The sequence below is a fragment of the Papio anubis genome, chromosome 16 (genome assembly GCF_008728515.1).
Source record: "Papio anubis isolate 15944 chromosome 16, Panubis1.0, whole genome shotgun sequence".
Classification (NCBI taxonomy): domain Eukaryota; kingdom Metazoa; phylum Chordata; class Mammalia; order Primates; family Cercopithecidae; genus Papio; species Papio anubis.
The window spans coordinates 13,046,137-13,065,276 of NC_044991.1; the positions used below are offsets into that span (position 1 = coordinate 13,046,137).

The 19,140-nt window shown below is 57.1% G+C and overlaps 1 protein-coding gene and 1 long non-coding RNA gene across 2 annotated transcripts; one reads left to right on the plus strand and one right to left on the minus strand.

Annotated features, from left to right (window-relative positions):
• Positions 1–499: 499 nt before the first annotated feature.
• On the minus strand, positions 500–17,799 carry SH3BP1 (SH3 domain binding protein 1). Its single transcript, XM_009217250.2, is given in 19 exon segments — positions 500–1,372; positions 2,784–2,878; positions 6,525–6,628; positions 6,631–6,704; positions 6,976–7,067; positions 8,916–9,032; positions 9,837–9,917; positions 10,011–10,092; positions 10,436–10,547; positions 11,841–11,986; positions 12,388–12,478; positions 12,644–12,712; positions 13,561–13,705; positions 14,177–14,253; positions 14,344–14,455; positions 14,735–14,811; positions 15,888–15,992; positions 16,196–16,238; positions 17,495–17,799. Coding segments are annotated over 19 exon segments (2,124 nt in total). The 5' UTR covers positions 17,554–17,799; the 3' UTR covers positions 500–929.
• On the plus strand, positions 1,986–5,062 carry LOC116270730. Its single transcript, XR_004178896.1, has 3 exons — positions 1,986–2,540; positions 4,525–4,605; positions 4,847–5,062. It is a non-coding gene; the product is annotated as an uncharacterized LOC116270730 (long non-coding RNA).
• Positions 17,800–19,140: the final 1,341 nt, after the last annotated feature.

Sequence of the window (19,140 nt, forward strand, 5' to 3'; positions counted from 1 at the left end):
CCTGGCACAGAGCAGATTTAGGGAAGGTTTGAGGACAGATCCATCCCTGCTCCTTGGGGAGCCTTCCCAGCCTCCTCCCGGAAGGAGTGAGGGGTCCAGGAAACAGTGGGAGTGGTAGGCCAAGGGCGGTGCTCTGGTTTTCACTGGAGAGCAAGGCCTCCAAGGAGGGAATTGTTACAAAGTTTCACAAATGAGGAAAAGGGATACCAATAAGTTAAAGTGAATTGTCCAGAATGTGAGGGACAAGCCAGGCTTTGAAGTCAGACCTAGGCTCTAATCCCAGGCTCCTGCCTGACTGCCGTGTGACCTTGGCAGGTCACTTCTGTCTGAGCCTCAGTCTCCTCACTGGTAAGAGGTAATGGTATTTACTGCACTAGGAGAAGATTAAGTGGAAATCATCCACAGAAAAGCACAGCATGTAGTGCAGAGAAAGCTCTAAAAATGCCTGCATGTCTGCTGTGATCTCATTTCAGACAGGAAGAAAGGCAAAGAATATGTATTTTTTTCGCCTTTATAAAATTGGCTTCTTTATTTCAAGAACAGAAAATAAAACTATCATTTGGGCAGCTGCTCCAGTTTTGTCCAAAATAATTTATTTACCAGCCTTACAAAAAATATGTTGGCAAGAGAAGAATCGGTCCCCTAGGAGCAGGGAAGCCTCTCCTTCCTTCCGGTGGCTCCCCTAGGACCTGCCGGAGAGTGGAGAGTCCAGCAGGGGCTCCCCAAGCCCAGGGTGGATGAGGAAAAGGTCAGGAAGTGGGGGACTGTCCTGAGCCCTCCTGGCCATAGGGGCCGACCCAGTGGGCACTGAGGCACTTGTGGGCAAAGGCTGGAGGCCCACGCCCCTTTGTGGGGGGTGAGAGCTGTCCTGGGAGGGCCAGGTGTGGAGGGAGGGGATGCTGGGGGCTGCTTAGGAAGAAACCAGCCACTCAGTTAGTCTCTGAGGCAAGGCTCCTGGGGCGGGGCTGAGGGGGGATAGCTGGGGTAGTGGGGACCCCACCGACAGCCTCAGGGGCTCCTCCCTCTGCTGTGGCAGCCCCCAGGTCCACCTGTGCAGGGGTACTCAGAGAGACTGGGCTGGGGGAGGCTGGACCTGGGGAGGCCGGGCTGGGGGAGGCTGGACCTGGGGAGGCTGGGCTGGGGGAGGCTGGTGAACGCCGGCTTTGGCGCCGGGCAGGCTGAGGGGGTGTGGGGGGTAATGGGGGTGGCACTGTGGGGGCTCGGAGGCTGCTGCCAACCAGACGTCGGGGCAGGGCTCGGGGGGTCCCAGGGCTTCCAGAGCCAGGGGGCAGGGGTGGGGCTGGAGGGGAGGAACGGGAGCTGGAGACCTGGGGGGGTGGCATGGTGGGCCGGGCTGGTGCTGGGCGCTTGGCTGTTGAGGAAGGAAAGGGTGAGGGATGTTGAGCGTCCACGTGGCCTGTGGTGAATCCACCAAGCTCCGTGCCCCCTCACAACCTTTGCATCTGCCATTCCCTCTGCCGGGAACACCGTTTCCGCGGCTGGCTCCTCATCATCTAGGCCTCTCCTTGTGCCCTTCGCCCCCTTGGAAGCTCTCCCTGAGCACCCTAGTTAGAGCCCCACCCCGTGCCCCACCCGAGCTGCTCCGTCACATTTTCCAGTGTTATTTTCTTTGCAGGAGTTTTTGTCCTCTGAAATTATCTTGTCCATTTATTTCTAATTTTTAAAATTCTTAAATTTTGAGACAGGGTCTCACTGTATTGCCCAGGCTGGTCTTGCACTCCACGGCTCAAGCGAGTCTCCTGCCTCGGCCTCTCAAAGTGCTGGGATGGCAGGCGTAAGCCACCGTCCCCGGCCTATCTTGTTCATTTTTATTTTACTGTAGACTACCTGCCAGCCCTGGTCACAAGGCTCCCAGAGCTGTTCCGCCTACTCCTGGCTATCCACTGCCCACTGCCTCCACTGCCTCTGGGGCTGGGCAGGGCCACCCGAAGGTGTCAGTCACTCTCTCACCTGGCCGGCTCTGGGTCAAATTGACAGGTGAGCGTGCCAGAAGGGCTCAGGAGGCCCCTGGTTTCTTCCCATCCCTGCCACCTCCTCTCCTTCACTGCCACTGCCCTTTTTTTTTTGAGACAGAGTCTCACTCTTGTGAGTGCAGTGGCGTGATCTTTGCTCACTGCAACTTCCACCTCCCGGGTTCAAGTGATTCTCCTGCCTCAGCCTCCTGAGTATCTGGGATTATAGGCACCCGCCACCATGCCCAGCTAATTTTTGTATTTTTAGTAGAGATGAGGTTTCACCATGTTGGCCAGGCTGGTCTTGAACTCCTGGCCTCAAGTGATCCACCCGCCTTAGCCTCCCAAAGTGCTGGGTTTACATGTGTGAGCTACTGTGCCTCGCCCCTTCACTGCCCTTTAACGATTCTCTCCTTCCACTGTAATCTGTGACTTTTGGGCCTCTGGAGGGATGGGACTCCAGTACCCTAGCACTCACGCCGGCTCCCCTTTAGTGGGCATTTGCTGTATGCCAGGGCCAGGCACTCTTCCAGCAGCACCACTGAAGGCTCCGTGGAGCCCCATAAGGTAAGTGCAGACACTGTCCCATTACACAGAGGAGGAAGGTGAGGCTCAGACAGGTGAACTCACCTGCCCAAGGTCAAAGAGCTCAAATCTAAACCCAGAGTGCCAGGTGGCAAAACCTGGGCTTTTTATCACCTTGGTTCCTGGCCTCCCCTGGCTGCCTAAAAAGATAGGAGGACCTGGGACTGCCTGTCCCCTCTCCCCGTCCACCCTCTGTCCCCTCCTCCCCTCCCACAGCCAACTCACTCCTCCGAGCCATATCCTCCACCGGGGCAGCTGTCTCCGGGGGGCTCCTGGTGACCTTGGGGGAGGCTGGTCTGGGGGGTACCTCAGACTCTGTCCTGCAGAGGGAAGGAGAGGATGGGGCAGACTTGGTCACCTCCCAGAAGTCTCATGGAATCCTGGCAAGTCTCCAACTGCCAGGTGGAGTCTGGATCCTCCCAGCACTATCACCCTGTCCCCACCATCCACTGAGGCCCTGGCTGCTTTGTGACCCTGTGACAGAGTCCATGTTCCTCCAGGAACCAGGAGGGAGCCCCACCTGCCTGGTAGGTAGGGCCAGGATGGGGACAGGATGGGAGGTGGGACATAGGGCCTGACCTCTGCCCCAGCTCAAGGCCTCCCTGTGCTTTTTTTTCTTGAGACAGAGTCTTGCTCTGTCGCCCAGGCTGGAGTGCAATGGTGCGATCTCAGCTCACTGCAGCCTCCACCTCCAAAGTTCAAGCAATTCTCCTGCCTCAGCCTCTGGAGTAGCTGGGATTATAGGCACACACCACCATGTCTGGCTTTTTTTTTTTTTTTTTTTTGCAGTAGAGATGGGGTTTTGTCATGTTGGTCTTGAACTCCTGGCCTCAAGTGAACTTCTATCCACCTTTGCCTCCCAAAGTGCTAGGATTACAGGTGTGCACCACCTAGCCTTGTTTTGTTGTTGTTGTTGAGAAGAAGTCTCGCTCTGTCGCTCAGGCTGGAGTGCAACGGCACAATCTTGGCTCACTGCAACCTCCGCCTCCTGGGTTCATGGGATTCTCCTGTCTCAGCCTCCCGAGTAGCTGAGATTACAGGTGCGTGCCACCATGCCCTGCTAATTTTTTGCATTTTTAGTAGAGATGGGGTTTCACCATGTTGGCCAGGCTGGTCTCAAACTCCTGACTTCAAGTGATCCACCTGCCTCAGCCTCTCAAAGTGCTGGGATTTGGGTGTGAGCCACCACCTTGACCATTCTTTTTCTTTCTTCTTTCTTTTTTGGAGACAGGTTTCATTCTTGTTGCCCAGGCTGGAGTGCAATGGCCGATCTTGGCTCCTGCAACCTCCGCCTCCCTGGTTCCAAGTGTTCTCTGCCCCTCCAACCTCACCAGAGTAGCACAGGTTACAGGTGTGCTTCTATGTGCCCGGCCCCTAATTTTGCATTTTAGTAGAGATGAGTTCACCATGTTGTGGCTGGTCTCAAATTCCAGGCCTGGTGATCCCACCTGCCTTGGCCTCCAAAAGTGCTGGGATTACAGGCGTGAGCCACCACACCCGGTCATTTCTTTGTGAGACAGGATCTCACTCTGTCGCCCAGGCTGAGTGCAATGGCATCATCATTGCTCACTCTAGCCTCGACCTCCTAGGCTCAAGAAATTCTCCCACTATGGCGGTGGCCCGGTGGCTCCGCCCTGTAATCCCAGCACTTTTGGGAGGTGTGAGGCCCGGATCCCGCCGAAGATGGGAGAGATGAGATCATCCACAAGCAGCACGGTGAAACCCCGTTCTCTACTAAAATACAAAAACAAAAACAAAAAAACTAGCCGGTGGTGGTATGCAGTCCCAGCTACTCGAGGCTGAGGCAGAAAATGGCGTCGACGAGCGGAGCTTGCAGTGGCAATCCGCCCTCCTGGCGACAGCGGCGTTTCCGTCTCAAAAAAAAAGAGATTCTCCCACTATAGCCTCCTGGGTAGCTGGGACCACAGGTGTGTACCATCACAACGACCTCATTTATTTTTTGTAGAGACACAGTCTTGCTATGTTGCCCAGTCTGCCTCCACGCCATCTTTATGAGATGCTTTGGCCACTGGAAGCCAGAGAGCAGGTGAGAAGCAGAGGGGGTCCCAGGCTCATTCCTCACTGCCTTCGGGTCTCTGCTTGGTCATCCTCTTCCTCAGGAGGCTCACAGCCCCACAGCTAAGTAGCCTGGCTCTCTTATCCTGCTCCCCCTCCCTTGGCAGCGCCTCTCCACCTGACACTATAGAGAGACCGCACCGGTGGCTGTGCTTGATGCTGTCTCTCTCTCCCTGTGCCCTGGAATGTGAGCATTTGTCCTTGCTCATCAGGAAATTCAGAGTGTGAGCTGCAGTGCTCTCTGGTACCCTGAACAGCAGCTGCTTGGTATGGAGGCACCACGGTACCACAAAGCCCTTCCAGATTTAAACGATCAAAGAGAAGACTGCAGCCAAGCATGGTGGCTCATGCCTGTAATCCCAGCACTTTGAGGGGCTGAGGCAGGCTGATTGCTTGAGACCAGGAGTTCAAAACCAGCCTCGCCAACATGGGGTAACCCTGTCTCTACTGCAAATACAAAAATTAGCCAGCTGTGGTGGTGCATGCCTGAAGTCCCAGCTATTCAGGAGGCTGAGGCAAGAGAATTGCTTGAACCCAGGAGGTGGAGCTGCATTGAGCCAAGATCACAAGCCGCCAGCCCTCACGCCAAGCAGAGGCGAACTCAGTCTCAAAAAATAAACAAACAACAACAAAAAAGAGGCCGAGATTGTTGGCGGTAGCGGTGGCCTCAAGCCTGTAATCCCAGCACTTTGGGAGGCGAGGCAGGCCGGATCACGAGGTCAGAGATCAAGACCATCCTGGCTAACCGCGGGTAGAAACCCCGTCTCTACTAGAAAAATACAAAAACTGGCAGGCGGTGGTGAGTAGCCTGTAGTCCCAGCTACTGGGGAGGCTGAGGCAGGAAGGAAATGGCGTGAACCCAGGGTAGTTTGCAGTGAGCTGAGATGGCGCCACTGCACTCCAGCCTGGGTGACAGAAAGCGAGACTCCGTCTCAAAAATAAAAATAAAATAAAATAAAAAATAAAAAAGGCGGGTGCAGTGGCTCCCCACACCTGTAATCAGCACTGTCAGGGACCAAGGTGGGACTGGATCATTTTGAGGCCCAGGAGTTCAAGACCAGCCTGGCCAACATGGTGAAACCCGTCTCTACTTAACATACAAAAATTGAACAGGTGTGGTGGCACCTGTCTAATCCCAGTTACTTGGGAGGCTGAGAACATGAGAATCACTTGAACCTGAGGCACAGGTTGCAGTGAGCAAGATTGTCACCACTGCACTCCCGGCCTGGGCGACAGAGTGAGACTCTATCTTAAACAAAAACAAAACAAGGCGGGTGATGGCTCAGCCTGTAATCCCAACACTTTGGGAGGCCGAGGCGGAAGGATCCACGAGGTCAAAGGTCGAGACCATCCTGGCTAACACAGTGAAACCCGTCTCTACTAAAAATACAAAAAAACTAGCCGGGTGCGGTGGCTGAGCCTGTAGTCCCAACTACTGGGGAGGCTGAGGCAGGGAGAATGGCGTGAACCGGGGCCGGAGCTTGCAGTGAGCCGAGATCCAGTGATGCACTCAGCCTGAAGCGTAGAGACTCCGTCTCAAAAAAACAAAACAAAACAAAACAAAAACAAAAACAAAACAACTCTTGAAGGTATTTTCAGATTCAAAACGATCATCTCTGGAGTTCCCTAGAATTGGACACAAAGCCTGGTGCACAGTAGGTGCTCAGGAAATTGCCACATGATTAGACAGAGGCACACATCCAGGTGGCTGAGACAAATACTGACTCGGGTCTCCCCGCCCACCCTCTCCAAACTAGGAGATCTGGTCTTTGGGATGAAAACACTAGTAATTACATTTCTAAAATTCAGCTTCCAGCTCTGAGACATGGTGCCTCAGGCAGACTGTCTATGGGACCACCACAGGAGCCATTCATGCCCCTCAGTCCTCACCTTTCCTTGGTAGCTGCTGAGGCCCAAGGCTGGGGGCTGGAACTGGAGCTGGAGCGAGGCCGGGGTGGTGGTTGGGGTGGGCTGGCAGAGGGTGGAAGTTCCCTCCAGAGGCCAGCCTGTCACTGACAGTGTCCTGGAGGAGGGTAACAGCTGAGAGGCCTGACACGTTGAAGTTGATGTCTGGAGACAGAAGGAGTGGAGACGGCTCTCAGGGCTATGCCAGACTCCTCACTCCACTGGCTGGACCATTCCCCCTTCCCCTGAACCCGTGGACCATGCTCAGCTTCCCTCCCGTGTAGGTCATCACAGCCCACAAAGCAGGCAGACCATCCCCCATTGCCAGAAATGAGAAACTGAGGCTCAGACTTCCTCCTGGACTCATGGTGAGTTTGTGGGGCTGCAGGGGAGGGAGCAGGGCAGAAGGAGGGCACCATGCAGGCAGGAGCTTCACCTCCAGGGAAGAGGTGTCTGCACTCTGGATCAGCGCCCTCGGCGACACCCACCACCTGGATGGAAGACAGGCTTGCATCAGCTGGGCGGTCCCTGGGACAAGATGCATCTGCTTAGCAAGGGGTTTGTGACCCCAACTCTGGTCCTGTGCTGGGCGGTGGAGACACGGATCCCATCATGTGAGTCCTTGTTCTCAAAAGCCCACAAACCACCAGTTGATGGTAATGTATCACTCACATGCCAAATGTCCCCCTTTCCTCACCCTGACAGACCTACAAATTAATCAAAGGGCTCTTTCCCTCATAGTTTGTCATCTAGACCTTCTCTACCAAACAAATGCAATCATGCATTGGGAGAAAATCTTGCCATCTATGGCCGGGTAAATAATGATGACTCCTCACATAGCACTGCACTTTACACTTTTATTATTTCTTCTTTTTTTTTTTTTTTGAGGCGGAGTCCTGCTCACCATGCCAGGTTAGGATGCAGTGGCGTAATCTGGAGCTCACTGCAACCTCTACCTCTGGGTTCAAAGCAATTCTCCTGCCTCAGCCTCCTGAGTAGCTGGGATTACAGGCGTGGCACCACCCGCGCTCAGGTAATTTTATTTTAGTAGAGGCGGGTTTCACCATGTTGACCAGGCTGGTCTGAACTCCCAACCTCAGGTGATCCACCACTACCTCCCAAAGTGCTGGGATTACAGGCATGAGCAGCTGTGCTGACCTGTTTCTTCTTCTTTTTTTTTTGAGGCGGGTCTGGCTCATTGCCCAGGCTGGAGTGCAGTGGCACAATCTTCGCTCATTGCGGCTCCACCCTGGGTTCCATGCCATTCTCCTGCCTCAGCCTCCTGGTAGCTGGGACCTGAAGCCCGCCACCATGCCAGCTAATTTTTGTGTTTACTGGAGACAGGGTTTCACAGTGTGCTAATTTTTTGTATTTTAGTAGAGGCGAGGGTTTCACAGTGTTGTAGCATGGTCGATCTCCTGACCTCGTGATCAGCCCGTCTCGGCCTCCCAAAGTGCTGGGATTACAGGCATAGCTCCTGGCCAACCAGAAAATGAGCTATTAATAGAACCTGATTGGGCGGGACACGGTGGCTCACACCTGTAATCCCAGCACTTTGGGAGGCGAGGCTGGTGGATCCGCGAGGTCAGGAGATGAGGCCACCCTAGCTGCTGCAGTTAATCCGTCTCTACTAAAATACAAAAATTAGCCAGGAGTGGTGGTGCGCACCTGTAGTCCCAGCTACTTGGGAGACTGAGGCAGAGAATTGCTTGAACGGGGAGGCAGAGGTTGCAGTGAGATTGTGCCACTGCACTACAGCCTGGGCAGCAAGGTGAAAACTCTGTCTCAAAAAGGCAAAACAAACAAACAAAAAGCCGAACCGGCGGACACGGTGGCTCCCGCCTGTAATCCCAGCACTTTGGGAGGGCCGTGGGGCCCGGATCCTGGGTCAGGAGATGAGACCATGGTGAAACCCGTCTCTACTAAAAATAGAAAAAAAATTAGCCCGAGGCATGATGGCGCCTGTAGTGCTTCTCGGGAGGCTGAGGCAGGAGAATGGCGTGAACCTGGGGCGGAGCTGCAGTGAGCCGAGATTGCGCCACTGCACTCCAGCCTGTGCGACACAGCAAGACTCCGTCTCAAGAAAAAAAAAAAAACAAAAAAAAAAAACCTGAACCCGATCTCTGGGCTCCCAGCTTCCCATGCCACTAAACATCTCATCACCACCACTGGCCAGAATGCCAGAATGCCTCTCTCCAAAGCCCTGTGGACTGCACGGCCCCTTCGGCCTGTTCCTCACGGCAGCCGCAAAAACAGGAGCTGCTCAACCCACTCCAAAAATGGGGACACCGAGGCCCAGGGGAAAAATAAGACAACAGATGGCTGGGGTGGGATCTGCCTTCCTCCTCCCACCTCCCCCAGCCCACGGCCCCTCACCCTTCTTTCTCAGGTGGCCATAGCAAGTTGGGTCCCAGGACTATGGCGATGTTGCTGGGTGTCATCTTGTTCACTTCCTGCTCCTCGGCCAGCCGTGCCAGGAACTTCATCAGGTACCTAAGGGCAGAGGTAGGCTTAGGCCAGGGGCAGAACGCACCCAGCCCTGAGAATTCTCCAGCTCAGGGTTTCCAAAGAGTGCGAAAGACACCGCCCAGAATGGTCTTAACATTGTCACAGTTAAAGCAGCTTATCCACTGAGCGCCAACCCTGCGGCCGGCACTGAGCCAAGTTGAGTCCTCGAAGCCACCCTACAGGGTAGGGACTGTTACAGTCTGCATTTTTCAGATGATGACGCCGAGTGGCCTGCCCCGAGGTGGCATGCGAAGTCAGGTGGCTTCAAAAGTTCAACGTCTCATTCACTTCAATGCTTTACATAAAAATATGTATGTGACTAATTCGGCCGGGTGCAGTGCCTCACGCCTGTAATCCCAACACTTTGGGAGACTGAGGCGAGTGGATCACCTGAGATCAGGAGTTCGAGTCCAGCCTGACCAACATGGTGAAACCCCATCTCTACTAAAAATACAAAACTTAGCCGGGTGTGGTGGCAGGTGCCTGTAGTCCCAGCTACTCAGGAGGCTGGCTGAGGCAGGAGAATTGCTTGAACCCAGCAGGCGGAGGTTGTAGTGAGCTGAGATTTAGATTGCAGCACTACACTCCAGCTTGGGCGACAGCGTGAGACCCTGTCTCAAAAAAAAAAAAAAAGTATGTGTATATATATGTAAATGACTAATCCATCAAAGCTGCATTTGCAGAAATATTTCTTAAAATATAGTGACAAGGCCAGGCTCAAGCCCAGGGTCCCTGACCCCAGCTGGGCTCTGGCTCTGCGGCAGGCTGGGGGGGCGGGCTTGGGCTCACCTGAGGTTGCTGAGGTTCTCGGGGGGCAGGCGGCTGCACACTTCTTGGAGGGCCTGCAGCCGGGCCCCTGGCTCCTTCAGGCTGCGGGGGGAGTGGAGAGACCTGTCAGCCAGCACAGGGCTACCCCTTTGCATCCTCCTCCTCCCCATCCCCTCCCTCCTCCAACACCCTCACCTGGCTGCCCTCATCCAGTCGTCATAGAGGTCGAAGGTCATCAGGGGCTCTGGCAGCTCCCGCAGATAGGACTTGAGGGCACCTGAAGCAGGAGTGTGGGGAGGGTCAGAGGCAGCCCCCACCCCGCTCTCCCACTTTCCCTGTAGAAGGAACCCCCGGCCCTTGTTCACACTAACGTGTCTAGGTCTGACAGTTTCTTTGGGCTGCAGGCCCTTTTGAGAAAATGAAGGCTAGCCATCATTTCCCCAGAAACATGTACAAACATTTTGGGGGGGCTCATGATGGATCCCACATTAAGAACCCCTGAGCGTCCTCAGTCTCCTCAACAGAATATCAAGTCTTGAAGCCAGGCTATCTTGGGATCATTTCACGCCACTGCTCCCTTTCCCCCCAACCTCCTGCCCAGGGCTCCCCGGATCAGGCACCTGCCACGGCGTGTGGGTCGGAACAGAACTCCTCCAGGCTGTGGGGGTCCGAGGCCATCGTCTGCTTGAGACGCTTCAGCACTGAGGCCCCAGCAGCCAGACGGAAGAGACCCTGGGTTCAAGAGGGGGCAGGCAAGGGTCATAGAGGGGTGGGCAGGGCAGGATACCCAGGGGCCTTGTAGCCTGGGGTGTGTCACTGGCCCTCGCTAGGCCTGTGTCCCCACTGGTGTGGCCGGCAGTGTGGGCACCATGGTGTCCACAGGCCTCAACCTTCAAGGTCTAGAATTCTGAGCAAAGGGCGGGGCTGGGAAGTCTGGGAGGAGGTGGGAAAAATCATGGGGAAATGGGAGCCCAGTCAGAAGTGGAAGGGAGGGGCCAGGCGCGGTGGCTCATGCCCGTAATTGCAGCACTTTGGGAGGCCCATGCAGGTGGATCACTTGAGGCCAGGGGTTCGAGACCAGCCTGGACAACATGGTAAAACCCCATCTCTACTAAAATAAAAAAAAATTAGCTGGGCATGGTGGTGGGCATCTGTAATCCCAGCTACTTGGGAGACTGAGACACAAGAATTGCTTGAACCTGGGAGGTAGAGGCTGCAGTGAGCCAGGAGCATACCACTGCACTACAGCCTGGGTGACAGCGAGATCCTGTCTCAAAAAAAAAAAAAAAAGGGCCGGGCACAGTGGCTTATGCCTGTAACCCCAGCACTCTGGGAGGCCGAGACAGGTGGATCACCTGAGGTTAGGAGTTCAAGACCAGCCTGGCCAACATACTCTCATCTCGATTAAAAAATACAAAAATTAGCTGGGCGTGTTGGCGCACGCCTGCAGTCCCAGCTACTTGTGAAGTTGAGGCAGGAGAATCACTTGAACCCAGGAGGTGGAGGCTGCAGTGAGCCGAGATCGCGCCACTGCACTCCAGCCTGGGTAACAGAGCAAGACCCCGTAACTCAAAAAAAAAAAAAAGAAGTGTAAGGGAGAAAGGAGGCCCCAGCAGGATTGCTAAGTAGCTCAAAAGTAATTTGGGGTATCTGCCACCTCCAGGGTCTGTCTGCAGGACAGGGGGGCAATGTATTCACAGCAGATCCAGCCAGTGTGTGGCAGTGGAGCCCCTGGTTTGAGAAGTCACCTTCTCATATGACTCTGGGCATGGTTACCTCTGTACCTCTGTCTCCCTCTTGTGAAATGGAGCCAGGAATGCAAAGGCTTCTAGCACAGCGCCTGGCCCACGTGAGCATCGACACGCGGGAGGTAGTGTGGATGCCGCAGGAGGTGACCATGTCTTCTCCCAGGGAACTGGGCTCGAATGAGGGAATTTCAGGCACCACGACAGGGCAGCATGTGGGGGGTTTGGGACAGAATGAGGGCCCCAGTGCTCCTTCCCCACCTGCCCCAGGGGGCCCCACCTCTTCCTTCATGCCCTCAGAAAGCAGCATCATGACACAGGCCTCAATGGGCAGGGCAATCTCCCGGCCCAGCTCATGCAGGTGGGTTGCCAGCGACACCCCATACACCCTGGAGAAGTGGGTGGCTGCCATCGACGGGGAGTGGTCTGCAGGGATGAAACAGATCAGCGGCCCAGGGCCTTTCCACCCAAGCAGTCAGGCAGGGGCACCCCCCTGATGTCCTCAAGGTGGTACCACCTGCCACCGACTGTCCAGGCCCACATCTGAAATCATCCATCACATCTCTCGAATCGGCCCGCCTCCACTGCTTCTGTCCTAGTCTAGGCTACTGTTGCCTCCTTCTGTCTCACAGGCCTGGCTCTAGTCCTGCCCCCTTCACTCCACCCTCCACATGGCAGCCAGAGCAGCCTCTCCGTCACAGATTAAACCCAGCTCTCGGACCCCAGCCACAGCTTTCTGCTGCCTTTCAGGATGAAGTGCAAGCTTCTCAGTAAGCCCCGAGCAGGGCGGGGTCAGGGGTGTGGTATCGCCGGGCCTACGTCCCCACCTGCTTGGCCATGGTTCTCCCTCAGCTCAGCCAGGGCCGTGTCCAGAGAGCTCAGTGACCTGCGATGGTAATCGGCTTGAATCTCCAGGAGCTGTGGGGACGAAGGGACACCCTGAGTGGAAGTGAGGGAAGCTGAGCCTTCTCTAGGGTCCTTGAGAGCAGACACCCCCTCCACCATCACACAGAGCCCCACTGGACCCTGGCTGTGGCATTCAGCCCCGAGCTCTGGATGGATGGGGCCCGGTCTTGAACTCACATGAATGAAATAGTTGGCATAGGAGTCCTCCTTGGTAACAAAGTGGTACAGGTCAGCCAAGTACTCGTCCTTGGGGACAGAGAGGGGAGAGCTTACATTAGGTGAGGCAGGGGGTCTAGAGGGAAAGAGGAGGCTTGGAGGGGTTGGTGACCTGTGCCCCAGGCCACACAACTGCAGGTGGAAGTCCCAGCCAGGCTCCTCTCCTCTGCCAAGGTTGGTGCTTGGGGCCAGCCCATGGGAACTCCCTCAAACTTTTCTGGCTTCTCGTCCCCATCTCTGTGTCCCCATAGCCTTAGCACAGTGCCCTGTTTTGTTTGTTTTTTTGTGCGTTTTTTTTTTTTTTTTTTTTTTAGACAGAGTCTCGCACTGTTGCCCAGGCTAGAGTGCAATGGCGCAATCTCGGCTCACTGCAACCTCCGCCTCCTGGGTTCAAGCAACTCTCCTGCCTCAGCCTCCCGAGTAGCTGGGATTATAGGTGCCCGCCACTACGCCCAGCTAAGTTTTTGTATTTTTAGTAGAGATGGGGTTTCACCATGTTGGCCAGGCTGGTCTTGAACTCCTGACCTCATGATTTGCCTGCCTCCCAAAGTGCTGGGATTACAGGTGTGAGACACCACGCCCGGCCATGCACAGTACTGTTATCATCCAATCATTCATTCACTCTTCATTCATTCACTTACTCGTTCAGCAAACACACGGAGACTCAGGGAACAGACCAAGTCTTGGCCTCCCCATGTTATGCATGGGGTACAGACAGAAGAGGGTACAAGGGAATGGCGGAGCTCTGCTGCCTTCTAGCCACATGGCCTTAGGCAAGTCATGTCACCCCTCTGAGCTTCAGCTTCCTTGCCTGTGAGATGGGGCCAGGACCCACCCCTGCCACCCCTGTACATCCAGGAGACCCATGTGGCCCTCACCCTGCATTGCTCCACCTTCCTCTTCAGCTCCTCCTCCTCCTCCTTCAGCGTCTCCACCTTGTTGGCCATAGTCGTGTGGCTGTGACTGCCCGGGCCGCCTCCCAGGCCTTGACTGCTGCCTGAATTCTTGGTTGCCTGACTGAGCCTGGGGATGATCCCAAGGGGAGCTGGTCACCCGCCCTGTTGCATGTCCAGAGCCAAGTGTCCCCTCCATGCAGCAGACCACATGGTATTCTAGGATTTGGAGCTGCAGATCTGAGAGCTCCACTGGCTGGGGCCTCAGCCCAGGCTGGGCTACGAGTGCACTGGGTTGCCCCCTGGTGGCGGGTTTGGTGATCACAGCCACCCAGCAGAGCCGAGAAGAGGGACAGCCGCAGGACTGTTTATGGCGGTCCTACGCTTTGGGGTCGCCCCAGCACCAGCTGTGACACACACGGGCACACCCTCACAGATACCCTCACCACCTGTGTTTCTAGGGACCAGGCATGCGCAAGTATACACACTGTACTTAGCGGACCCCACAGCATCCTCCCGGTGTGGCCAGGGCCTCAAAGCTCTACGACCATCTCTGTGGGCTGACCCAGATATGAGCCCCCTGAGTGGCCGGGGCTCCCACCTGCTCTTGAGTGTGTTCCAGTCGGACACGAGCTTCTGGAGGCTTTTCTTGTGCTTGAGGATGGCTGGCAGCTCCTCCTGAGGATGGGCATGGGGGGTCAGTGTGCTGGGGGAGGACAGAGCCAGCAACCGGGGAAGGTGGGGACCGGGAGCAGGGCACAGGCTCACCTCACTCAGCCTGCTGAGTGGCTGCAGGACGTCCCTCTCCAGGGTCATCTCAAACTCGGCCAGGATGCGGGCCAGCTGGTTCTGGATGGCACAGCTCATCTCCAGGGCCTTCCTGTGGACACGGCACCCCATGGGCCCAGGCGCCCGCTGCCCTCACCTCCACTGGAAACACCTGGTGGGGCCTCTCCTCCTTCAATTCCGGCCCCTCCTAGATATCCTTCATCTCTGCTAAGGCCGAACACCCTCCCAGGCCTGGCCGCCCTCACTGACTTGAGCACTGTCCCCGGCCTGGTCATTCTTCCGATGTGGATGCCCTCACCACCTGGACCCCTCCCAGCTGAGATCATGTCTTGGTAGCCCCAGGTGAGGGCAGGGCCCCGTCTATGCTCACCCCATGCTGGAATCAGGGTCCAGCTCCTTGAAGCTCTCGGCCATCGTGGTGGACAGAGCCATGAGGGGAAGCTTCTTCTGCAGGGAGGTTGGGGCTGGCGGTGAGTGTCCTTGCCTCCCTCCACCCTGCCTGAGCAGCAGGCCAGCCCCTTGGGGGCAGGCGAGGAGGGAACCCAGGAATGCCACAGTCCCAGATGAGAGTGGAAACAAGATGACAAGGCGTGGTGGGGGTGACATTTCCCTGAGACCATGGATGGAGCCCCTCCCCATCTGGAGTGCCCTTTTCCTCTTCCCAGAAGCCACTTGACTGGGCAGGAAGGGATGACCAAGTCCTACTGCAGACTGGGAAACTAAGATGCAGGGAGGGCAGGGAGCTTGCCCCAGGTCACACGAGTGGAGGGAGAATGGGAGGGGGAGCTGGCCTGGGAATGGGGGCTCTTTCCCCTGTCCCAGGGTATATGTGGCTGACCTAGCCACTGCTGAGCTCAAACGCCCTATGACTCCCAATTTCCTTGTCTTGGCCACACTGAATTGTCAACTGATTCCAAAACATGGCCCCACACTCCCACCCCATCTGGAGTTACGGAGAATGCCTGCTTTGGGATCAGAGACCAGGGTTCAAACCTCAGTTCTGCCACTTACTGGCTATATGACCTTGGGCAAGTGACTTTACCTCTAAGCCTCCAATTCCTCATCTGTAAAACAGTGCCTTTCCCTAGGGTTGTTGCCAGTGTTCCATGAGACAATGCGCTAATATGTTAGCAATAGGCTGGCAGTTATCGGCCAATAAACACTGCCCCTTGATTAATACATGAGTATCCCTCAAAACCCAGCTCAATTGCTACCTCCTTCAGGAAGCCCTCTGAGGCTGCCCCATTGAGAGCCTACTCTGCATGCTGAGTGGACAGAGAAGTTCAGGTGCTGGCAGAGGCCTGGCCTTGGTTTATGGGGATTGGTGCACAGGAAAGTGGGGTAAAGGTGACAGGGAAGGTACAGGGCCTTTTGAGTGCAGTGCCAGAGAGGCCTTGGAACAGAGCAGTCTCCATGCCCTTGGTGCCACTCAGACTGGCAAGGAAACCCCAGGCCCGACTTTGCTTCCCCATTGGACGGAAGTCTCCTGCTCAGGCTCCTCCTTCCCAGGACCCCCGACTCACCACCCGCTTGTCCATGTCTGCCCCACTCTGGCCCTGCAGACAGGCCTGCAGCCGCTTGTGGACATTGTGGGCTGCTCGCTTGGCCGGCTCCAGCCGCTGTTCTACCTGGCAAGGAGGTTTGGAGGTTAAGGATCAAGAAAAGTTGTCTCTCCCTGAGCAGGAAACTTTCTACTGTCCCCTGGGGACCCCATGGCCAACAGCTTGAGGAATGACTCAACCCGGGCCCCTAGCTGGCATCCCCGCCCTGGCCCTCTGCTCCGACAGCCTGCACAGGCCTGCCTTTCCACCCGCCCGGCCCAGGCACGTACCTGCAGCAGGTGCTCACCCAGGAACTCAGCGGTCTCCGGGGTGCTGCGGGGGGAGAGCGCTTCTGCTGAGCCTGCCTGGGTTAGAACGCCCCTTACTCCCCCTCCCCGCAGCAGGGCACCTGGACCCCAGTGCTTCCACTGTCCCTCCCAGGTGCGGCCCGCCCTGGGTGGCCCAGTTGCCTCATCCCAGTCAGAGAACATTCCATGGGGGTGGGAATAGGATACATGGGTTTTTCCTCCTCCACCCAGGGCTGTGTCCTGAAAGAGGGCGGACAGATGAAACTGAAGGGGAGGCTGGGAGACCCACCCAGGGCCTAGCTTTGGGACACAGAAGCCTCTCTTCTGCCCACTCCCAAATCCTCAGCCCACCCCAGGATGAGGAGTATTAGCTGGCTCCAAGAACGGGAAGTGCGGGAGCTCAGAGTCCTAGGCTCAGTCACACAGCACTCTGGACTACAGCTGTGGGCAGGGGTGCACAGGCCCCTGGACCCCACCTGGGGACACATGGGGGATGCCGAGGCCCATGGCAAGGTGGCCTAACTGCCCAGGCTACGTAGGCATCTGTGCCAGTGGGAGACTAGAACTAGGTCTCTGGACACCCGGTCCCCTCCCCGGACCCAGAGAATGGGGAACTCCTGAGGCAGGGGAAGAGGAGCAGAGAAGACAGGCCCTCAGAGGCTCCCCAAACTTCCGGCCTCTGTGCTACCGGCTCAGAGGCTGGGGGCGGGAGCTGGGAGACCTGGGGGTGTTTCCACCTGAGTCTGGGAAAAGCAGAAACAAGACAGAGAAGCAGGAGGCCCCTGAGGTGGGGGGAGGGGTAAGGGAACGGACGCTGCAGGCCAGGGGCAGGCCCCTCCTCCCGCCAGGCCAGGACCCGTCTCCTCCCCTCGCCCCAGGTCTGCGGCCCTAAATGGACCCTCCTCCCTCCCCAGCCCAGCAAGCAGAGGTGGTGAACTGCCCCATTGTCCAGAGGGAACAAGTGAGGTCAGGAGGACCATCCACTTAGAGACTCGTGGAGGCAGAGAAATTTGTGTCCTAGGGCAGAGAGCATTCTCCCGCCTGAAGCCCCCTCCAATCCAGTAAGGGGGGGCATCCCTTCCCGCAAAAGCCACCCCTGCTCCTCCAGCTCTGCCCGAGAGACGGGGGCGGCGTTCAGAAGGGAGGAAGAGAGGGGCTGGCCGCTCAGAGAGTGGCTGCCCAGCTGTCCCCAGTCTCCCCCATCCCCGTCTCCCCCCACCCTTTTACGACCCCTCAGGTCCTGCCGGGGTAAGAGTGGGGCTGGAAGGGGGTGACACTCACCGTCCCAAGCTGCCCGTCTGGGCCAGCTGCCGCATGCGGTGCAGCTGCCGCTTCATCATCTTGGGGGCGGGCTGGGGGCTGCGGGGTCACGGCGGGGGTCGCGGGCCCGGGCAGCCCCCGGCCCAGCCTGCCTCTCCTGCGGCGCGGCTCTCGCCCGGATGGGTGGGCGGCGCTCTCGCTTCCTGGGCCGCCGCGCGGCTCTCGCTGGCGGCCGGCTCTCTCCTCCCCCGCTCACGACTCCGCCCCCGGCCCCCAGGTCACTCCTCTCTCCAAGTTGGTTTCCTCGCCCTCCCCCGGCTTCCGGGCCCCCCGGCGACCCCCGACCGGGCCCCCGCTGCTGTGAGTCCGCCGGCCGCGGCCGTCCACAGGTTGTGCCCCGCTCCTCCTCCCCGCAGCGCCCCGCCCAGCCCTGGTGGCGGGAAGCAGGTGAGCCCGTTCCTGCCCCCGCGCCCGCAGCCCGCCCCAGATGGGGTGCCTGCCCCACCCGCAGCCGGCAGGCCCAGGGTATAAATAACCTTTGCATCCCTCGCAAAGGGGAAAGAGGGTGCCAAGCGAAAGAGGGATGGGCCTTTCTGACCTGTCCTGGACCCTCCGGACTTGCAGGGATACTGCCCTGCACTCCCTCCCGCAGAGGACCTCTGGCCCCCTGGAACTAAACCCCCCACCACTTGATGACTGGCTGGAAGCTTTGGCTTCCTGGGGCCAAGGGCTGCTGTGTGGCCGTGGACAAGTCCCTGGAACTCCAGACTCGCTTGTCTCTAATGGTCTAATGGGCCAGCTGTCCTGGGCCTGCCCATCCCGCAGAGTGGACAAGACACCCCTGCCTGCTCCTTTTAAGGGAGGTGTGTGCCATCCCCCCAGCCACCAGGAACCCTCCCAGAGCAGTTCCCGACACCCTGTTCTCCACATCTCCCGGCAGTTTGCTCCATCTGTGAAGCTCATCTCCTCTCATTCCTCCTGGCAAATGGCCTCAGTCCCTCTTCCTTCTTGTAGGGCAATGATGTGGGTGCTGCTCTGACGGCCCCCAAACTCAGTAGTTCTCTTTGGCCCTCCCCTCAACACAGAGTTAGGCATACAGTAGTTGCTCCATAACTGCTGGTTATACAAAATGTGAGAGCCTTTGGGAGACAGTAGGCTCTCCTTACCCTGCACTGCTGTGGCATCAGGAGCCGCAGGGGTGGGGAGGAGGGGAGGGTGTGCCGCAGAGTCCTGCCACACCCTCTGCACTTTGCTTTGTTAGTTTCAGTTTAGTTTGAGACAAGAGCCACTACTGTGTGCCGGTGCAGACTGGGCGCCTCTCAGAGGCAGGACCTTGGCCCCACACATCTCCATTCTCCTAGTGCCCAGCACTGGGCTTGGCACACTCACTGGCTGCTTCTCTCTTCCCTAATGAGGCAGGCCTCATTGGGGTGGGAGGAGCTGAGAAGGGAACCCAACAGCTGCCTGCTATGTATGGCCAGAGCCTCCCAGACGGGAGCCCACCTGAGTGTGGAATCCTGGTAGGAAGTTGGGAGGCTCCAAGATCAAAGCTCAGGCCAGGATGAGATGTCAGGCAAGGTTCCTTCCCCCATCGCCCTTTTCCCAACAGGAAGACTGCTGGCCAGTGACTATGGGTGGCATGGCAAGGGAACCTCAGGTGCCATCCT